This window comes from Diospyros lotus, chromosome 10 (genome assembly GCF_014633365.1).
Source record: "Diospyros lotus cultivar Yz01 chromosome 10, ASM1463336v1, whole genome shotgun sequence".
Classification (NCBI taxonomy): domain Eukaryota; kingdom Viridiplantae; phylum Streptophyta; class Magnoliopsida; order Ericales; family Ebenaceae; genus Diospyros; species Diospyros lotus.
In genome coordinates this window covers 30,093,914-30,115,239 of record NC_068347.1, presented here as the reverse complement: position 1 = coordinate 30,115,239, position 21,326 = coordinate 30,093,914, and the positions used below count along the sequence as shown (strand labels likewise).

General features: G+C 37.6%; 1 protein-coding gene across 2 annotated transcripts; it reads left to right on the top strand.

The window, feature by feature from the left end:
- Positions 1–3,629: 3,629 nt before the first annotated feature.
- LOC127811381 (serine/arginine-rich SC35-like splicing factor SCL28) lies at positions 3,630–21,236 on the top strand. Of its 2 annotated transcripts, none has more exons than XM_052351185.1 (7): positions 3,630–3,900; positions 4,785–4,862; positions 16,699–16,863; positions 16,961–17,019; positions 17,153–17,192; positions 19,738–20,008; positions 20,752–21,236. In XM_052351185.1, exons 1-6 carry the CDS (start codon positions 3,752–3,754, stop codon positions 20,006–20,008), a joined length of 762 nt encoding a protein of 253 aa, XP_052207145.1. In that variant the 5' UTR covers positions 3,630–3,751; the 3' UTR covers positions 20,752–21,236. The 2 variants fall into 2 exon arrangements, with proteins under 2 accessions (XP_052207145.1, XP_052207144.1); XM_052351184.1 differs by having other exon boundaries at positions 19,738–20,017.
- The last annotated feature ends 90 nt before the right edge of the window (positions 21,237–21,326 follow it).

Below are 21,326 nucleotides of genomic sequence, written 5' to 3'. Positions count from 1 at the left end.
AAATACAACAAAAAAGTTGCAACTCATTTGTCATGAGTGGGCAAATATTTGTACATGAATTAATATATCAAAAATTTTGAGATTAAGAGAGAGCAAAAAGTTCAAGTTAGCTTAACTAATTTATCAAACTTGTCGGTTCAATTTAATTCGATTTTTTTCTTGCATAATTTTGATTCAGTTAATTTGTCTTAAAAGTTTAATTTGTGTTTTCGATTGAATTTTTTAGTTGGAATAACTAAATTAATTGAACTAATCAAACTTTAAAACGATATTGTTTTAATATTTATAAAATGATATCATTTTTTTGTGTATTTTCTATCGATTAATTTGATTTTTTTTAATTTATATAGTTTTGATTTGATTTTTTTTAGTTATTAATTAATTTTATTTTTTGAGTTAATCGGTCGATTCGATTTAGTTTTGCTCAAATTATTTTATTAAAATCATGCTTTACGTAGCCTTGACAAATTTAATGATTTTATATATTCTCTGTTTGTATAGAAAATATAGTACAAAAACCCAATTTGTCTTCTATGTTACTCATCAATAACTATTTTCATGCATTTTTATATTTACCTGTTAAATATTTGAATTTTTTAAACAGTGCCGAGTTAATTCATTTAACACACATAATAATTTATAAGATGTAAATCTAGATAGTGTTTGTTAATTAATATATAAATTGAAAAATGTGAGATATTGTTATAGGTATTTTTCGGACCATATTTTTTATAGATTGGACTCGACTTAGCAGGCCGGACTAATATCCTGAAGCCCAATAGGCCCAAGATCGAGGTCTTCAGAGCAAAGTCGTACATCGTCGAAACTTGAGTTCAGACCATGGAACCAAATGAGTTCCTAGTGATACTTTTAACTTACTAGCCTAAACCGTCATGTTCGTTGCCCTAACTGTTTAGCTCGGATAACAAAAAGGCTGCTGTATAATCGGAGGCGATGCCCACCTATCTTATTTAAGGCAAACCAAACCCCTGATAATGCGAGATTCATTATCGGTTTTATGGAATTGATAATAACATATTGTCTCCATAATATTATCATCTTATTTTGGATTTTATGAAAATTATAAACACTTTACACTATAAATATGGATAAAAAACTATTGTATGAGATGATGGATGATAATGATATATTGTTACTCTGCCAGAATAACCGGATAATAGTCATGGACTTGATATCATTTTGGTCAAACCACGTAAAAACTTATCTGTGTGTGATTCATTATTTGTTTCTCCTCTTTGCATTTATACTCATTTTCTCATTGCGGACCTATAAATCACGATTGACCGACTCCTAACGTCGACAGATATGAAAAGTATTTTAGATAAAAAAAATTATTGTATTTGTTATATTTTTTAAACAAAAATCATATTACTTATTGTCTTGAACTTTCAAGATAAATTTTTCTCTATTTTTTGAATAAATTATCTTAAATTTTATTAATAAGTTATATTGATAGAGTTTTATTTTACTTATTTTAACAAACACTACTTAAGTAACCTTTACTATTAGAATATAAATTTAATACTCATTTAATAAGTGAGATTTTGGTGTATTATTTAGCTGAAAATTAAGATCTTATCCTTGTTGTCCAAATATAATAATATATATATTTTTTTGTGATAGAGTGTCTCGATGAGTTTGCGAGTAATTAACCAGCGAAAGAGTATCTCGAATAGAGTCTCTTGAAGACCTATAAAACAAAAAAAACCAATCAAGGGCATGAATGAGTCTCCCCACGGACCCTCAAATGTTTAAATCAATATATCATGCTCAAAGTTCATAAAGCAAATATAGATATAATATGAGTATAGTTGTGAACGTACTTTTATTAATTGAGAAGTCTCATATTTATAGGGGGAATAATTGACGGATGGAGAAAAAGTCATTGTCTTTGAATATTATTTCAAGCTTTTTTTGTGGATTTATAAACAAACGCATTTGAGACAAGTTCAACTCGATCTTCCCAATCTCTCATCTACTATACTAATTCTCGAATGATTACAGGCATCTTAGACACATCGATCCTACAACTAAGTCTTTTGATTTAGTCTACCACAAGCCTTTCATTTAGGGTTATCAATTACTTAAACTGGTGTTCTTTAGTCTTGATCATATAATGTCTTTCTGTACCAATAATTTATTTATGTAAATTTCTTATTTCAATAGGTTTAAGCCTCTTTCTCTGAGCTTAGATTTATCATTGGGCATGTGCCCATTTTCTCATACACAACTCTCAAAATAATAATATAAATTTTGACTTTGTCAAAATAATCTTAATATGCTTAAAAATAATTGTTTGTATTCATTAATTCTCTCAAACAAAACTTATAAATACTAGTCTTTTTTCTTCTCCACACATACTAATGGGAACATGTAAATTATAAAGGTTTATAATTAAGCAACAATAATATCAACCTTTCACATGTGCCACCAGTTTTATATATTTATTTTTGGGCTCAATGTTTAATACTTAAAATTTATGAAATAAACCAATTTTTATACTTAAGTCGCTATTAGTTTGGTTAATAATAAGCTAATACGTTACAATGGGTATCTAAGTTGTACAAAAATGAAAATAGAAAATATTTTCGATATAAAATGGAGATGAATAAATGGTGTTTTTAAAAAAGTCAAGGAACAGAAATGTGAGATAAATTATAAATTAAAAAATTATAAAAATATATGAAATTAAGGACAAATATTGTAGTTCAATCCCCCATTATATTTTTACAATAAGTCACACACACATATAAAACAAAAAATACTTACAGATAAACAAATTAAGGAATTAGTGGCGATTGAAAGAGGGAACGATGATGTTCGAAATTCAACAACAAGGGAACAATGATTTTTGGCAAGGGGACAACAAGCTCTAATGCACGTCGAGAGAATTTTGAGATTTGAAAAAATAAAGAAGAATAAGATTAAACATTAGATCTTGGTTATATAGTGGCTGCTTAGCTGGTTATAAATGAATATAATTTAATTTTTAACATAATTTCTCGTTGAAAATGCATTTCTAATAATTTTTTATAATTTATGGAATACCCTCAAACTGTTTTGTAAAAAAAATTTGAGTCGTCTTTATTGTTTTTGTGATACATATAAAAAATTGATTTTTAATTCAAAGATACCTTATAATTGTATATATATTTTTATAGTACGTAATTTAATTGCCATGTATATATCCAAAATGACTTAAATCACCATTCTAGACACCGTTTATCTAATAAATCGTCATTTTGGATTGTCGCATCCATAAGATATACGGTTTTATTTCGTAAATTAATAAAGGGGACAGAAGATAAGGTATCTTCAGTTTATTTTTTATTTTAATATATAATTAAAAATATTATAATATTTTTCATTTTAAAAAAGTCTAATATTTATATTGAGAAATATTAAAAAGATATTATACAAATATAAAATTTTAAAAATTAAATTTTTATTTTTGATGAGAGATAACTATTTAATAAAAAGTTTAATATTAAAAACAAATTTTTTTTTAACAAGAGGGTTATATTAGGTATTTCATCGATCACCATCTGCAGGCCTTCTAGGGAAAGGAGCCTTCGCTCGCTCGATTTATTTGAACCCGCGTCTCCACTTGTGCCCTCGTATTAGGGTTTTGGCTCGAGCCAGCCAGCTAGGGTTTCCAGAACCTCCGATTCTCCTCCACAATCCCAGAGAGAGAGAGAGAGAGAGAGAGATAGAGAGCGCTCTGTAGGAGATGGGGAGGTACAGAAGCCGAAGCAGAAGCTACAGTCCGAGACGGGGCAAGCGGTACGACGACCCTCGCGACTCCGGTAGGTCTCGCCGAGACCGCCGCTCGCCCGCTCCTTCTGGTCTCCTTGTTCGCAACATCTCCCTCGACGCAAGGTCTCCTTTATGTTCTATCTATTCGTACCATCTTTTAGTGTTATGGGTTGATTTCTTGTCCTTTAGCTTATTTTCACGGCGCGTTCAATTATTTCTCAATGTAGTCTGGGGTTTTCACGAACACTACTGTTATTTCTCAGGTGGTACATAACATTGGCATGATTATTATCTTCTTTTTCTTTTTCGTTGAATTTCAGTTTTTAAGCCGTAGTCACGTTGCAATGCATAATTTTCTCGTGAATTTTGTGTGAAGTTCGCTCGGTAATGTCTGAGGGTTCGGCATTTTTTTTATTCTTGTTTCATGTGGGGTAAAAATCATTGGCACTTGCTGAACTTTGGGATTAAGTTTCAAGTGGGTCTGTAAATTTTAATTTCTATAAAGTTGGTCCCTGAACTTGCGTTTATGTCTCAATATCACCAGCCCATATTAACAGAAAGGCATAATCATGCATGGGAAATGCTTTACTCTAGGATTAGGATGGTTCCGTGCTTGAATAATTTTTTTTTTCTTGTTCTTCTGTATAAGAACCGTCATACAGTAAAGCCTTTTCTTATCTATAATTATAAACTCTTTCATGTGAGTTGTTACAAAATTAAAGTTTAGTGAGCCCCTTGATCCCAAAATTGAGCAAGTATCAATGATTTTTACCCTCTTATGTGAATTGATTGGGAATCTTTGATATCAAATGTTCACAATATTCACAGCTGTGGACATTGACATTTTGAGCTGTGGCATCACCACAAGAAAAAATAGTTATTAGTTTACACTTTGATTCAGTAGCAGATTGTTTTTTATTTTAACTACCATCTGTTCATCTCTCTATCTATCCATACATCAACATGTGTTTATCTATCTTCTAATTAATCTGTTTGATTGCTTGCAGGCCAGAAGATCTTAGGATCCCATTTGAACGATTTGGACCCATAAAAGATGTTTATCTACCCAAGGATTATTACACTGGGTTGGTTTCTTCTGTAAAATCTTACTCATTTTTGTACTCGTCGTCTATTTTGTTTATTCTATAATGTCTGTAAAACTGATAGTTATAGATTTAAATGCATGCATTACAGAAGATTAGGGCTCGTAAAGGTTTAGGATTCATAAATTACAAATTTTATTGTGTTATACCTAGGGTAGCTGGAATTATTTTCTTGGACAGGAATTCTACCACACTTACTCACACACTCACAGATTTGATCTTAGGAACATATTTAATATAATCAAGAGAAAATATAAATAGAAACAGAATTAAAACAAACAAGAAACACAAACAGAAACGCAAACCACACGTCCACAAGAACACTGAGATTATCTTGGTTCATGCCAATTGAATTGGCACTACATCCAGCCTTAAGAACCCTCCAAGAGCAGCCTTCATTGATTCATAAAGAATGATCCCGGTACATCAGTTGCACCCCCTCGATTACAAGCCTTCTCTCAAGATTACAAAAGCTATTCTAAAACATAGCCTTTCCTCTCTCAAAGCTTTCTTGAGAAAGAACTGAAATTATGCGCCTAATGCCTAGCCCTCCTTCTCTATTTATAGAATATTTAGAGCAGCAATTCCTAGGCTATTAAAGAATGGATATTACCGGTTTTACCCCCAGCTTGACAGCTATTTACAAGAGGGTCCACCGCCTATGTCTACCCTCTAAAATCGCATAATACCCTATACAAAAACACTGCTGTCATTGCCTCAATACTCTAGACAAATCTCTAACATAGTGTTTGTGCTTACACTCCGTTCTATCAAATTAAAAATGTTTTCTTTGACTTTCTTGCCCTTTAAAGCATATAAAGCATAAGGGTTGCATTGTAAATTGAATATTATAACCCTTCCATTCCCTTACATTTTCACTTAAACTCCTAAACAAGGGGAAGAGAGTTCTCTTCCGTTGCTTTATTAAACATCCAAAACTAGAGCACACTAACTCTTGCTCCTTACCCTTCTTTCCCTCCCCTTCCCTTTCTTTTATATACCCTTCCTTCCCCACCCCTCCAAAACTACCAAACATAGCTTTAAGATCCACACATAAGCTGTTGTTTTTTTTGTCTTTTCCATTTATTATAGGAAATTTCATGAATATCTCTGACAGCACCTATTTTACTACCCATTTTTCAGTTTGATAGTAAACCTATGCATAATCTTTTCTCAGCTTTTCATGCTATTTCAGTAGAGGATGGTTTATTTTTGAAATCCAATGAAGGGCTTAAACCATGATAATGGTTTAGAGAAATTTGCCTTGTCCTTTCCAGAATCTAGAGTTGATACTTTCTGGTTTGTGCTCTACAATTTTTTTTGCTTAGCTTTAGCCTTTAGTCATATTTTAGGATCTTAAGATTTGGTGTTTATCCCATTTGTGGTATTTTTTTGGGTTAGTGTGTGTGATAGTTTGATTTTTGGTATGAGTTGGAGGGGGCGGATGCTTTTTTTTGGGGGGTATTGTGAATAGTTTCACCCAACTATTTCTGGTGTTGCCGTTCTGAAGCCGTCTTTTTTATTTTTTAATAGTTGCTATCTTAGTGGTCAAATATCAACATGAGCAAAAGACGAGTGTAGCGCAGATGAGGATGTTAAGATGGATGTGCGGCCATACAAGAAAAGATAAAATTAGAAATGAAGTTATTCGTAATAAGATAGGAGTAGTGTCAATAGAGGAGAAGATGAGAGAGACTAGACTAAGATGGTTTGGTCATGTGAGAAGGAGACCAAGAGACGCTCCTGCGAGGAGAGTTGATGAAATGGAACAATTAATCAAAAAAAGAGGTAGAGGCAGACCTAGGAAGACTTTGAGGGAGACATTAAAGTTTGATATGAAGTGTATGGATCTCAATGAAGATATGACAAAAGATAGAAATATATGGAAGTCTAGAATTCATGTAGCCGATCCCACATAGTGGGATAAAGGCTGGATATGTTGTTGTTGTTGTTGTTAGTTGCTATCTTAGTGGCCAAGCTTTCCCCAGGTTGTTAGAATGTAGAGGTGCTTTACTGTGGGTATAGGGCCTCATATTATAATCTTCTATCCCCCCCCCCCCCCCCCTTTCAAAAAAAAAAAAAAAAGAGAAAAGAAAGATTTTCTTGTCAATTTATCATTTTTTAGGAGATCATATTCACAATTTCTTGGTCTACTTCCTAGGGCATGTCCTTGTACCTCACAGTGTTTTGTCGTTGTTATAATTGGGAGCACTGGCATTCCTTGAATCAAGCCAAAATACACACTCAAATCACCCTTACACTCACTGATTTAATTCAATACAGAAATATGACAAGAACGTAATTGAAAAGATTAAAGAAAGAACATGCAAACCACACAAGAAGCATCCAGCTTTTATCTTGGTTCAGACTGCATAAAATGGTCCTACATTGAGCCGCTTTTAGAGAGAGCAATCCACTAGAACTTGATGAAAAACAGTACAAGAAATACACTCTCACAATCCCTCTTCCCTCACTGATACACAAGAACCCTCACTATGAGATTACAAGACTATCTTCTCTAGCTTTCTCTCACAATACAGCTCTCGCACACAACAATGAGAATGATCAATCACACACCCGACAGTTTACCCTCACGCCTCTCATTTATAGACATAAGGGCGTGAGTTACAAAGGAGGATATAACCGGGACATTTCCTTAACTACCCCTCACTTAATATAACATCCAGTTAGCCTAATTTACCTAACTGCTACTACTGCACATATAATTCTAAATGGGAAGTCCAAGACCTTCTAATATTTTCAGCCACTCAATGCAAAACTCGAATAACAATCGTTTTTCTTTTTTTTTTTTTTGGGGTGGGGGGGGGGTGCATGTTGCAGTTCTGATTTTGGAATTAGATTTTTGTTGCAAAAGTGTTGTTGTGATGCATCATTATATTAATCTATAGAACTTGATGACTTATCTTTGTTTTCATATTGAGGAGGAAGATTATGAGGGGATGTTCATCATTAATATCATCTATTGCTGATTTTGTTTTGGAAGAAAATTATCCAAACTAGCAATAGAAAATTGTACACATGGTCAAGAGAAACATATTGAACTATAGGACCTAAGAAAGTAGGAGGAACTTTATGCACTAAAAAATTGTTGATTGTATTTCATAGTTTGAATCAGTGGCGGATTTAGCGTGGGGCCAGTGGGGGCAGCTGCCCCCCTTCCCCAAGCAAAATTGCACTGTACATCACGGTACACTGCACTATTTTTGCCCCCCTGCCCCATCCCCTCCACGTCTTGCCCCCCTCCCCTCTCCCAAACTATTTTTGCCCCCTTGTTCACATTTCCTGGCTCCGCCCCTGGTTTGAATATCTAGTGAACTTGCTAGTATAATATATCTTCCACTTGATGTTATTGAATTTTACTTGAGAAGCATATCTAGCATTTATTTGTTGCAATAATCTAAGAATTAGACAAGTATGTTAACCTAAAAAATTTAGCAATTATAAGGTGGTTGATTTTTGAAAAACTAATATAGAACTGGGAGAAAACAAAAGAGAGGAGAAGAGAAATTGGAGGGAAAGAACAAATCAAATCTATTAAGCTAGGGTTACAAGTACTTATAATAAATTTTTAGTGTGGCTTGCCATGGATTTCCCAATCAGGTGGCTTCTTATGGATTTCCCAGCAAGTATCCTTAGTGGGGCCTATCTTGTGACAGTGATCACACCCAGGACACCCCTTCTTTTCTTCAACTGAAGTTTGATGGCTTCCTTGGGTGATTAAAGTCGATTGCTCCAAGGTCGGGTTTGTAGGCTTCAGCATGACTTTCATCTGGCTTTCCCCCTTCGAACTTCTGCAAATGCCTCTCTAAGACTTGGTAGAGGCTTTGTACCGAGAATTCTCCCTCTAACTCTATCTAGGTTTTTGTTCAAACCTATGAGAAACTTGTATGATCTCTTCTTTTCCACAATCTGCTTGTACCTTGCTGAATCATTTGTACACTTTCATTGGATAATATCACACTTATCCAATTGAAGCCAATACTTGTTTAGGGAGTTAAAATACTGTGTAACATGGGAATCTCCTTGCTTTAGATCATCAAGCATGCTCTCTATTTCGTTTGTCATAGAGTTGATGAGCCAAGACATCACCATATTATTTTTGGACTTCTAAGCTTTGAACCCTGATTTTGCTTCTCTTGGTTTGGTTGTGGCTTCGGTTAAGTAATCATCTTTTCCCTTGGGATGACTACCCTTGTGCGGCCCCCCCTGCTCGTGCCCTCGATTCCGACAAAGGAGATAAATCGCAGGTGTGAGGCTTTGCCTCACTACGCAAGATGAGGATCGAACTCACGACCTACCGGTGCAAACCTGACTTATTGCTTGCCAGACTGCTCGACCTATGCCCTGGGGGCAATCATCTTTTCCCTTGCCTCATATGAACATCAACACTAATTGTGACCATTGAAGATAGTTCTGACCATTTAGCTTGTGCCCTGTAACGGTGAACATGTTGTTGCCAATGGTTCCAGGGTTGCTGTTTTGTAGGGGAATGATCTCAGAGGATTGGCTACTTTTGCCGGCCATTGTGAATAACGACAAGATTGACAGGTACGGGTAGAAAGGAGTTGGATTATGCGACGGCTAATCCGTTAGGGTTTGATAATGGGAGGAAAAACAATTCTGCTTTGATACCATGTAGAAAATATTTCGGAGAAAGGAAAAACTCTACCTTTTCGTTCGTGCATAGGATGTATATATACATATGAGTACAATTTAAACTAAATTATATAAACTGAATTATCTTTTTTTCCCCTCTATCTCTAACTTCCCTAGAATTTCGGATCCTTATCTTTGCAATATTCTTGGCCTGTTGGCCTCTCGATCTCTTATTTCCACAATTTCAAATATGAAAATTCGGTAGGAATTAATGGCTTGCAAATTTTGGTTGGGTGGCTGCACTAGATAACTTTATAATGCTAGGAAAAATGGTGCATGGAAGGTTTGGGTTGATGCTTCTGTACTTGGAATTTCAAGTCTAAGCTCTAAAATTAAGATAAGGAAAATGTAAAACAAATTGAATTTTTTTAAAATGTCTTAAATGTATTTACAAATTTAACCTTATCACTAAATCATGGCAGCATCTGATTGGTCTGGGGCACAACTTTTCTAATGATGTGATCCCTTAGAGAAAATAATTTATCTAGGGCCTTAAAGCAGTAGACCAATAAAAAAAGTAGGCTCAGAGAAGTTGCGACAGTGTTTGATAACTTCAGTCTAGCTTCTTGTTGGAGTATGTTTAAAAGGATTGTAATAGTATTTCAATAACAAGACAAATATTATATCTTATGAAAAACGTTACATTTATGTGATATATTCTCTTCCCTTATAGTGGGAAATAGTTAAAAATGTATAACTTCTCGTGGTTTTTTTCTTTTGGGCAAACCTCAGTAGCCAGCACAAAGCTGCTCCTTTGTGATTGGAAGGTCATGGGTTTGAGTATGATATGAAGTAGGTCTAAAATATATTTTCGAATTTTAAATATATTTACAAATTTAACCTTACTATTATGTCACGGACAAGGGCAAGGGAGCCTATTAGTCGAAGGGGTAATATTGTAATAAAGGTGCAGGCGGTTAGAGTATAGAAGTGTGTAGAAGCTGGTAGTTAGTAGCTTGTAATTCAAATGATTGGCGCCTCCTTGAGGAGGGTATATAAGCCAGCTCATACCGCTGAAGCGGGGCATCTTGAAATACAATTGAATCACATTTTCCCCACTATTATCTCTCGACTATCTCTCTAGCTCTATCTCTCTCTCTTTATCTCTCCCCCTTGAATTTCATCCTCTTCGGATCTTACACTCTTGCATAATTCATTCTGAATTGTGGGAGAAATCATTGACAGAATTAGAGATCTGACAATCTAGTATCAGAGCACGTTCGTGGGCGAGCGGGAGGGCCATGGCAGACGGAACTAGGATGAAGCATATGGAAGCACAACTCCAGCAAGTGACGGCAACGGTATCGGAGATGCAGAATCGGATAGAGACGTTTGAAAATTTGGTGGAAAGAAGGATCGATGGAGTGGTGAACTTGTAGCGGGAGGAGAGTCGATCACAGACTACTCGATTAGGGGAGCAGATGAGAGAACAGAACCAAACTCTCTGGGATCACATGCATCAATTTATGTTGATGCTTTCACGCCAAACTCAGGTCTGAATCTCTCTTGAGTTCCCTCCAAGGGAGCATTCAGAACCGATCCTAAATGATCTAGGGGGTAATAGCAAATCGGAGGGATCTGCAGAACTGGAAACAAAGCAGCCAATGATGGAAGAAAACGTGGGTGTCAGGAGATCGGGCGTAGCACAAGGATCAAACCAGAGCCGGTCGTTGATGTCGCGTATGGAGATTCCTTTATTTGATGGCCAGAATCTACGATGGTGGGTGAGGCGTTGTGAGAGAGTGTTTCGTCTTTGTAATGTGGCCGAACAACAGAAGGTAACAATTGCTGCGGCCTACCTTAACGATGTGGGGGATGCATGGTACCAGGGGTGGATGGGATTGAAAGACGAGTGCTCTTGGGAAGAATTTGTGTAAGGAATGTGTGGAAGATTTGGGGAGAAAGGAATGGAGAAAGGAATGTTAGATGTAGTAGAGGAATTTAATAAACTGTAACAAGGAGGATCTGTGCAGGTCTACCAACAAAGGTTTGAGGAATTGAAGGCCCTCATGTTGATCTCCAATCCCACACTTACTGAGGGTTACTTTGTATCAAGTTTCATCAACGACTAGAGCGAAGAAATCCGCCCCATGGTGAAAATGTTTCAACCTAAAACAGTATAGCAGGCTACGGAGTGCGCTAAGCTACAAGAGCTAGCGGTAGAGCCATTATCGAAGAAGCAGAAAGGGGTGAGTAGAGGATGGCAGGTGCCTATGCAACAGAGTAACAAGGGGTGGAATAAGGAAGGAGGAATAGGGGGACCAAACGGTAAGGCGTTAGCTCTACCAACTCCATCCCCATCGTTTGGGAACAATTTGAGAGAACAAAGGAGGCTAGCAAGACTTTGCTTTAGGTGTGGAGACAAGTACACTCCAGGCCATCAATGCAAACGCCAACTGCTGCTACTAGAACAAACAGAAGATGGGGAAGAAGAGGTGGAAGAAGCAGAGACCCAAGAGAACGAAGGAGAAGAAGAGAAAATGGAGATTTCCCTCCTTGCTCTAAGGGGAGTATCCACAAGTAAAATCATAAAAGTAGATGGTAAGGCACAGGTGGACGACCTGTCTATACTTATTGATAGGGGAAGCACACATAGCTTCCTGGATGAAAGAGTAACTAAGAGGCTCCATTGTCGACTCACCAGGACCCTTCCACTGTCTGTTACGGTGGCTAATGGACAGAAGGTGATCTGTAAGTCTGCGTGTATGGGATTCTGTTGGCAGATGCAGGGGGAAAACTTCAAAGCTGATTCAAGACTTCTCCGGTTAGGGGGGTGCGATATGGTCTTAAGTGTGGATTGGATTAGAGAAATAAGCCCCATTTGCTTTGATTTTAAGAAAATGGAAGTCACTTTCGACAAAGGGGGAAAACGAATGACTATCACTGGCAGTGCGGAGGCTGGTACTTGCAAACTTATTTTAGGAAAAAGACTACATAAGCTATTCAAAAGCAAGTGGATTTTGGTGGCTCAATTATTCTTGATACAAGCAATCGAGCAGGAGGATGAGGAACCAGACTATGGTAGGAAACTCAAACTAGAAGCAACGAAGAATGGCTCCATTCCCTAGGAGGTAACTCAACTGGACTTACTTGAACTCTTAGCTGAATTTAAGGATTTGTTTGAAGAACCGAAAGCTCTACCCCCTCCCAGACCGTTAGACCACACCATAAACCTTAAACCCAATTCCGAGCCGGTTAACATCCGTTCTTACCGGTATCCCCCAAAACAGAAGGCTGAGATTGAATGCATGATTAAAGAAATGCTTCATCAATTAGTCATTCGACCTAGCATCAACCCATATGCCTCCCTTCTTCTCTTAGTCAAAAAGAAGGACGACAGTTGGCAGTTTTGCATAGACTACCGCCAACTCAACTCCCATACCATAAAGAATAAGTTCCCTATTCGTATCATAGAAGACCTATTAGATGAGTTACATGGAGCCAAAGTTTTCTCCAAACTCGACCTCCGTTCAGGATATCGTCAAATCCATATGAGCCCCCAAGATATCCACAAAACAGCCTTTAGGACTCACCAAGGGCACTACAAATTCTTAGTAATGCCTTTCGGTTTAACTAACGCACCAATAACTTTCCAAGCCCTCATGAATCAGAAATTCGAACCCTATCTTCGCCAATTCATTCTGGTTTTCTTTGATGATATCCTAATTTACAGCCCCAGCTTCCCTAAACACATAGAGCACTTACGGATGACCTTGCAAATCCTTCAATTCAATAAGTTGTTCATCAAGAAGTCCAAATGTGCCTTTGCACAAACCCAGGTGGAATATCTAGGCCATATTATATCAGAAAAGGGGGTGAGCACTGACCCCCAAAAGGTTGCAGCAATGAATGCCTGGCCAAGACCAACTAACGTGAAGAGTTTGTGAGGATTCTTGGGCCTTACAGGTTATTACAAGTGATTTGTTAAAAATTACAGCATCATCAGCAAGCCTTTGACTGAGTTGCTCAAAAAAGAAGGATTCTGTTGGGGTGAAGCAGCTGAAGTTGCCTTTGATCGATTGAAGAAAGCCATGAGTGAGGTTCCTACATTGAACCTCCCTGATTTTAATCAACCGTTTGTATTAGAGACTGATGCCATCAACTATAGAGTTGGAGCAGTGTTGGCTCATGGAGGAAGGCCCATAGCCTTCATTAGCCAAGCTTTAGCGCCAAAGCACCTCGGCCTCAGTGTATACGAGAAAGAACTATTGGTGGTTTTGATAGTAGTAGAGAAATGGAGGCATTATTTGGAAGGGAGTAGGATCATTATTCGAACTGATCATGAAAGCCTGAAATTCCTATTGCAACAGAAGCTACATACACACCTCCAAAGGAAAGGTATGTCTAAACTCATGGGTCTTAATTACACCATTCAATACAGGAAAGGACACGAGAACAAAGCAGTCGATGCCCTTTCCTGTTGTATGGAGGAGGGAACAACGACAGCCATGACTTTTGTCATACCAGAATGGCACTGAGAGGTAGCAGCCAGTTACGAGAAAACAGAATGGACCAAGGATCTAATGGAGCAACTGACACTAGACCCCACGAGCAAACCGGGCTATTCATTAAGGAATGGACTGCTAAGGTATAAAGAGAAGCTGGTAATTGGAGGTGACGAGTTGCTACGAAGGAAGATCCTAACAAAGTACAACAATTATTCTATTGGCTGGGGTTAAAGAAGGCAATACAAAATTACATAAAGAGCTGTGACATTTGCAGCCGATGTAAGCATGAGAACATTCACCTTCCAGGGTTGCTGCAACCATTGCCTCGACTGGAGCAAGCATGGTCTAGTATCAATATGGACTTCGTGGAAGGATTACCCAAGTCAGAGGACAAAGACTGCATATTGGTAATCGTGGACGTCACCAAATACAGCCATTTCTTAAGTCTAACTCATCCCTTCACAGCCCAAGAAGTGGCGCGAGTGTTCCTAGATCAAGTGGGTAAATTACACGGCTTGCCTCAAATCATTGTGACAGATCGAGACAAAGTCTTCACCAGCTTATTATGGAGGGAACTCATGAAATCACTCGGCACCAAGCTCCACACGTCATCAGCATATCATTCGGAAACAGATGGACAGGCGGAACGAGTGAATCAATGCCTTGAGACCTACCTTCGGGGTGTGTGCTTGGTGCAGTCTGCGAGGTGGCACAAGTGGTTGCCTTTGGCACAATGGTGGTACAACACCAACTACCACTCGTCCTTGAAAATGACCTCGTTTGAGGCCTTATTCGGCTACAAACCACCATTGCTACCTATTAGTGGAGGCCCCAACTTGGTAGTCACAGTGGATGATTATCTCACTCAGAGGCAGCAAGTGATGCAGACTCTAAAGAGAGAACGGGCAAGCGCCCAAAATTGAATGAAGCAATATGCTGACAAGAAGCGAAGTGAACGAAACTTCTCAGTTGGGGACCGGGTCTATCTGAAACTGAGGGAAGCACAACTGAAGACTCTCTCCCCCAAGGCAGTGTCCAAACTTAGTCCTAAATTCTGTGGGCCGTATGAAGTGTTAGCTCGGGTGGACAAAACGGCGTGCCGATTACAACTTCCAGCAGAGACTTCTATCCATCCCGTTTTCCATGTCTCTCTCCTTAAACCATCTCCTAGTTCCAACCCGGTGAGTGCAACTCTACCCTCGGCTGCTCCAGCATCACAACAGGTAGCTGGGCCTGTAGCTATTGTGGATAAGCGAGTGAAATACAAACATAACCTACCCCTCACACAGTTGCTAGTCCGCTGGTCCAACCTCCACCTGGAAAACAACACATGGGAGTATTTACCAGACTTACTCCAGCAATTTCCAAGGGCAGTAGGACTCCTATAAACTCTTCTTGAGGACAAGAAGAATTCCAAGGGGAGGGGAATTGTCACGGAAAAGGGCAAGAGCGCCTATTAGTCGAAGGGGTAATATTGTAATAAAGGTGGTAGGCAATTAGAGTATAGAAGTGTGTAGAAGCTGGTAGTTAGCAGCTTGTAATTCAAATGATTGGCGCCTCCTTGAGGAGGGTATATAAGCCAGCTCATACTGCTGAAGCGGGGCATCTTGAAATACAATTGAATCACATTTTCCCCACTATTCTCTCTCGACTATCTCTCTAGCTCCATCTCTCTCTCTCTCTTTATCTCTCCCCGTTGAATTTCATCCTCTTCGGATCTTACACTCCCGCGCAATTCAGAATCATTCTGAATTGCGGGAGAAATCATTGCCAGAATTAGAGATCTGACATATTAGCACATGGCAGCAGATGATTGGTTTGGGGCACTAATTTTTTCTACTAACGTGATGCCATAGAGGCACAAATATTTTCTCAAGGGATCTTAAAGCATTTGACGAAAAAACAAGATGGCTTAGAAAAGTTAGAGAGTCTTAAGACACTGTTTAATAACTGCTAACTAGCTTTTGGTTGGTGTATGTTTAAAAAATGATAATAGCATCTCAACAAGACATTATATCTTATGAAAAGATGTTACATTTATGTGAGATATGTTTTCTTTTCCCTTTTAGTGTGAAAAAGTTAAAAGTTTATCCCTTTTTTTTTTGTGCTTTTTGCTTTTTGAGGCTGACAAGCCTTGGTAGCAATAATAAGATTGCTACTTTGCTATTGGAAGGTCATGAGTCTGAGTCATGGAAACAGCTTCTTTGCATAACCAGGGTAAGGTTGTATACAAAATGACCTCCCAGGCCCTTATGCACTAGGGGCCCCTTTTTTGAGCTTTTGTGTATTTTTTTTGGGGGTAAAAAAGCTTGTTTTTCTTTAAGCAAAAAAGCTTGTCTCCAAACACTTATCAGCAATTTTGTAAAGCAAAAGTGCAGCTTAAAACAGAAGACAGAAGCTGGTGTCAAATGGATCTATACTTTATTGCTACTTGGTTCTGAGTTGATTTTTTAGGAAAGTAAATACAATGCCTTTCATCTTAAAATTGGTACTTGTAATGTTTATGGCTATTATGGTGTTATGGCGCCCTACATTGCAGTTAATGCTTTTGTATATTTTCTCAGTTACGAATAGTAGTCCAGTGAATTCTGTCATGAACATAGGGGACTGGTAGTAAATGATCTGCACATCTAAATTTTCAGTTGAAATTTAGATATCCCATGTCACACTGTAGTTTCTGCTTGAATTTACAGGGAGCCACGAGGCTTTGGATTTGTGAAGTTCCGTTATCCTGAAGATGCAGCAGATGCAAAGGAGCATTTGAACCGTGCAATTATTGGAGGACGTGAGATAAGAATTGTTTTTGCTGAAGAGAACAGGAAAACTCCTCAAGAAATGCGTAGGATTTCACACACGAGGTGATATATTGTTGTAGTCTGTTGGTTTTTCTGCCTTTCGGCATTTTACTTTTCTGGGAAAACCTTACTCATAATTAAAGCTCTTCTTTATGTGTAGTACAAGAGGAAGCTATAGGAGACGAAGTCCAGCAAGGTCCCCCAAGCGCCGTTACCGCTGTCAGTGCACGTTTTAAGCCTTTTCAATCAACTGTCATCTTGAAAAATGATTTTGCTTTGTTCTCTGTCATAACATACATTTATTTCCACTATTCTCACTGCTAAATTTTCATTGTGTCTTCTTGTCTGACAGCTTATTCTCGCTCACCTTCCCCAGTGAGAAGTGACTTGAGGTCTGGTACCAAATCTTTAAATATAGCATTGATTGCACTCAATTGTTCTTGACTTGGCATGCGTGGGCTTTTGTTTCAAATATCTCACACTCCTGGCTTTATCATGTTTCTCTTCGAGCCTTTATTGTTGGTCCCCCATTTTCTCTTTTCTATTCTTGCTCAGTGTGGAATATATGCATGTTTTTATTGTATAGAAATTATTACATTCATTTATGGTTGGGATCATGCTCATTTTATAATTAACAGTTTTAGTATTTAGCATGTTTGTGGGTATCCAGTTCACAATAAGATTGCTTATGCTCTTGAAAGATCCAGTTTTTCCTTCTTATAACAATGTTCACACTGCATGTCAGCACAATAGCCGAGTCCTGCTGTTGTGTTCATAACCATATTTTAACCAACAATATGAGTCTACTTTTTATCTATCAGATCATCTGCTTAGTGCAAACCAACTCCGATCGGACAAAATTATATCAATTAACTCTTACTATTATGTATCTATGGGTGACCTTTTTATGAGGCAATGAAAAGGTAATCTAGGATCGAAAGTTGAATTGGCTACGTCCAAAATTACCAAATATGGTAGGCATTCTATAGTGAAGTAACATAATACATTGGTGACTTAAATTCTATTGATAAATAGTATTTCTTTGTCTGGAACATACTGAACAAAGCATTTTGATTTATGTGAGGAGAGATATCTTAGCTTCTTATTAAGATGGGGTTAAATTTTATTGTAGTATATCTTTACCCAGTTAGGTACAAGGGATATTGGACAGTACTTTGGGCCTTGCTTTCTGTAAGTTTGGTCATAATCTTGGCGTTTTTTAATTATTGATGCTATGAAATTTCTTGTCTATTTATTTCTGAAGCCATTTTATGTTATTTGAGGATGTATAACCTCATGGATTATGGGACTGAAACTTACTCGAGTGCAGTCTCCGCCCCTCCTATCATCTTCCACTTCTGTTTACGTTTTACATGTAGATGCCATATTATTAGCTGTGTCTTGTAGAACAACCAGGTGGATAATTATTTCCAGCTTTACTTTAAAACATTCACGGGAGAGCTAAATCTTTACCGGAACTCCACTTCAGCTATTAAGATGCTTTGATTTTGCTAATTTTGTTTCATATGACTCTTGTATAAGTTTGTTGACTTGATTGTGAAGGTGATTTTATGCATATTCTGTTCAGTTGTTTATATGCGTGTGTGAGTTTTTTTTTTTTGTAATTTCATTGTATCAGTCATTTACTTGTTTTGGGGATTGAGGGCTTGATATTTTATTCCTGTTGTAGTTACTGAAAATTATGGCATGTACTTTACCTATAGAGATGGTCTTCTGTCACTAGAATGACTTTTGGCACTAGTTTCTATCAACATTTACTTAGGTTGTGAATTTGTTCCTGTGTTTTGATTCCAGTTTTTTGTCAGCGAGTAATTTCTACTGAATTTTTAAGTGTGTGGAATTGAATTGGCTGTAACTTTGTACTTTTATTAGCTATTTACTTGCCTTATTTTCTTTCCGTTCTTTATTTTTCCCTCCCTTTGCATAAAATCGAGGAATCTGAAAGTTTTTTCATTTCATATTATTGGAAATTACTGTCAAACTTTTCGTGGCAGAGATTTTTTTGTTGCAGTGTTTCCCCGTTTATTAACACATCTATTGTGCTTTTGAGTGTTAACGTTACTTGTTTCAGTGGATTTGAATGACATATGCCAGTGCCCTTGTTCATGCAGATTCTAAGTGAAAAGAGAGACTTAAAGAATTCAGAATTAATAGAGAGAGACAAAGATCATAAAGTCAAGACTGCTTGCTTACCTTTCCATCAAAGCTTCTCCAGAAGTTTCATTTCTAAATTCACCTTCATCAACAATAACCTTACAATTTGCATGGGCCTTATTTTATGCCTTTGGCTTGTAAAGCTTCTACCATCTAATGGAACCAACTAGTTGAACATGGTTTGTGAAATGATTATGATCCCACAAGAACTTCATTTTCGTTTTTATTTAAATTGTTAGTTTGATATTTTGATGTTGCATACTATCCAGTTAAAGAAAGAATATAGAGCTTGTAGTTGGCCAAAGAAAGAATCATCTTCAAAGATGGGAACTCGTAGAGGTATTCAAGAAAAGATAGTATGATGTTTTAAAAAGATGGGGCAAGAGCTGTGAAGTTCTCAGATGCCGATCAACCAGTACATTTAAAGCGTTAAACAATGTTTCGATCAAAGTGTTATATTTTTGTGCAGAAACTCTTTAAATGTCCAGGTAAAGGTCACATTTCAATTGCTTGGATTTTAAGGGTCTAAGTAGATTTTCTTACTCCCCAAGGCTACTTACAGAATTCATCATTTCCTAATTAAGTGCATGCTTAAGTGGCTCCTGCTCAGTTGTATTATTTTTGACTTGTTTCAAGGTGTTCTTTTGAGGGCAATAGAGCTGGTTTCAGTTATTCTGCATTGGGTGACTAATCACTAATCAATGGTTTATAATTTTATTTTGCAGCTAATATCCAAATTGTTTTGTATGTTTTTCTTTACAGGGATCGCAAAGCGAGGGATGATTACTACTCTCCTCGTCGATCTGGATCTGTTTCCAGATCTGTTTCACCCTGTGATGAGAGAAATTACAGGTCAAACCAGAAATCACCAAGGCGCTCTAGGTCTATTTCCAGGTCTGTTTCTCCACATGATGGGAGAGGTTACAGGTCCCCAAGCCCAAGAGAGAATGGTCGAATTCCTCTTGATGAGAGGGGTCGTGAACCCAGCAGGTCACCAAGTCCAAGACGGAAGTCAGAGTCCCTCAAGATCTAGGTCCTACAGGTTTTTACCATGTTCAGTGGCTTTTTGGTTTGGATAAAAAATAAATGAAATGCACCTTTGTCAGATGGACCTTTTCCCAAAGTTTGTTCATGTTGCTTAGGATATTTTATTGTCCTATATATGGTATTTTAGAGTACTGTTTTTATTTTTGTGGGGTGCATGCATGCCATGAGGAGAATCACCTTCGGGCTTAACTTGAGCACAAAATTTAAGCAGTTTGAGGAACTGAGAGCCCGATGTAGATGTTGCTTCCACTCTATGTTAGTGAACTTCCTTGAGTCTGAAATTTGTGAGGTTCAAGAAATATATATTGCACCAGTTCAAAATATGGTTTAAATTAAATCATGATATCTGTATCTAGATTATTCTCAACTTTTCTAGACTAGTGAGGTAAAACAAATCACATGGTAAATAAATTCAGAATTTCATGATTTGACATTACTACTTATGGTTGAAGGCTAGCGTACTTAGCTAGGGGTCCCTTGACCCAACTTAGTATTTTCCTCACTCCATGGTATCAGTTTTACGGATTCAATTCCTATCTGCATTCAAAACAAGCGTTCTAGTTTTGGGTTAACCCATTGTATTGCCAATTTTCTTTTAACTGCTTGTCTTGAGGAGGGTTCCATCTCCCATCCTAAATATTGCTATTTATGATCTTGTAGTCTGAAATAACATACATGCATCACTTTTCACTACTTATATAAACTCTCTAATTAATTGGTTGCCTGTAGTCACTCGCTGAATGGATCCCCCGCTTGTGCTGCTGTTGTTACCAAATCTATGCTGGCTTGTGTTGCTGTCCTGGTGGTTCCTCTGCAGAAAGGGCTGCTGCTTTTCAGTGAAAGCTAGATGGTTGCTGTATATGTAGGCATTCTAAGAGAAGCTTTGGTAAACCTGCTGTGGATGATGTTACTGCCATTTTGTCTTTTGTTTGACTGAGCCTTATCCCAGCCACACGGGGAGCATTCTATGTTTTGGAAAAGTTTATAGTAACTTACTGTCAGTTCAGTTCATGTGGTAGTTTGGTAGAATCCCCTTTATGGTAAAAGTAGAAACCATCAGTTTATAGCCTGCAATATTTGTCTTTAAGTGACTTGCTTGCTGGGGTCCAAAGCTAACTGGGATTGTTGGTTCATGTTTGGTGGGCTAGCTGATTGTTTCCGCCCTTTGTTGGTCTCTGTTTGAAGTTGAATGAAACTCTAGTTATTTGATTTGATTGATGGTCTGTGGAGGGTGGTGTGATTTATGCTTGTCTAGGATGTTGTAGCCAATGTGCTCCCTGGGGAGGTTTTTTACATCTATTACA

Coding starts and splice junctions, on each gene's coding strand:
- LOC127811381 (XM_052351185.1), top strand. CDS start 3,752: ATGGGGAGGTACAGAAGCCGAAGCAGAAGCTACAGTCCGAGACGGGGC. Junction 3,901..4,784: donor AACATCTCCCTCGACGCAAG/GTCTCCTTTATG, acceptor GATTGCTTGCAG/GCCAGAAGATCTTAGGATCC. Junction 16,864..16,960: donor CGTAGGATTTCACACACGAG/GTGATATATTGT, acceptor CTTTATGTGTAG/TACAAGAGGAAGCTATAGGA.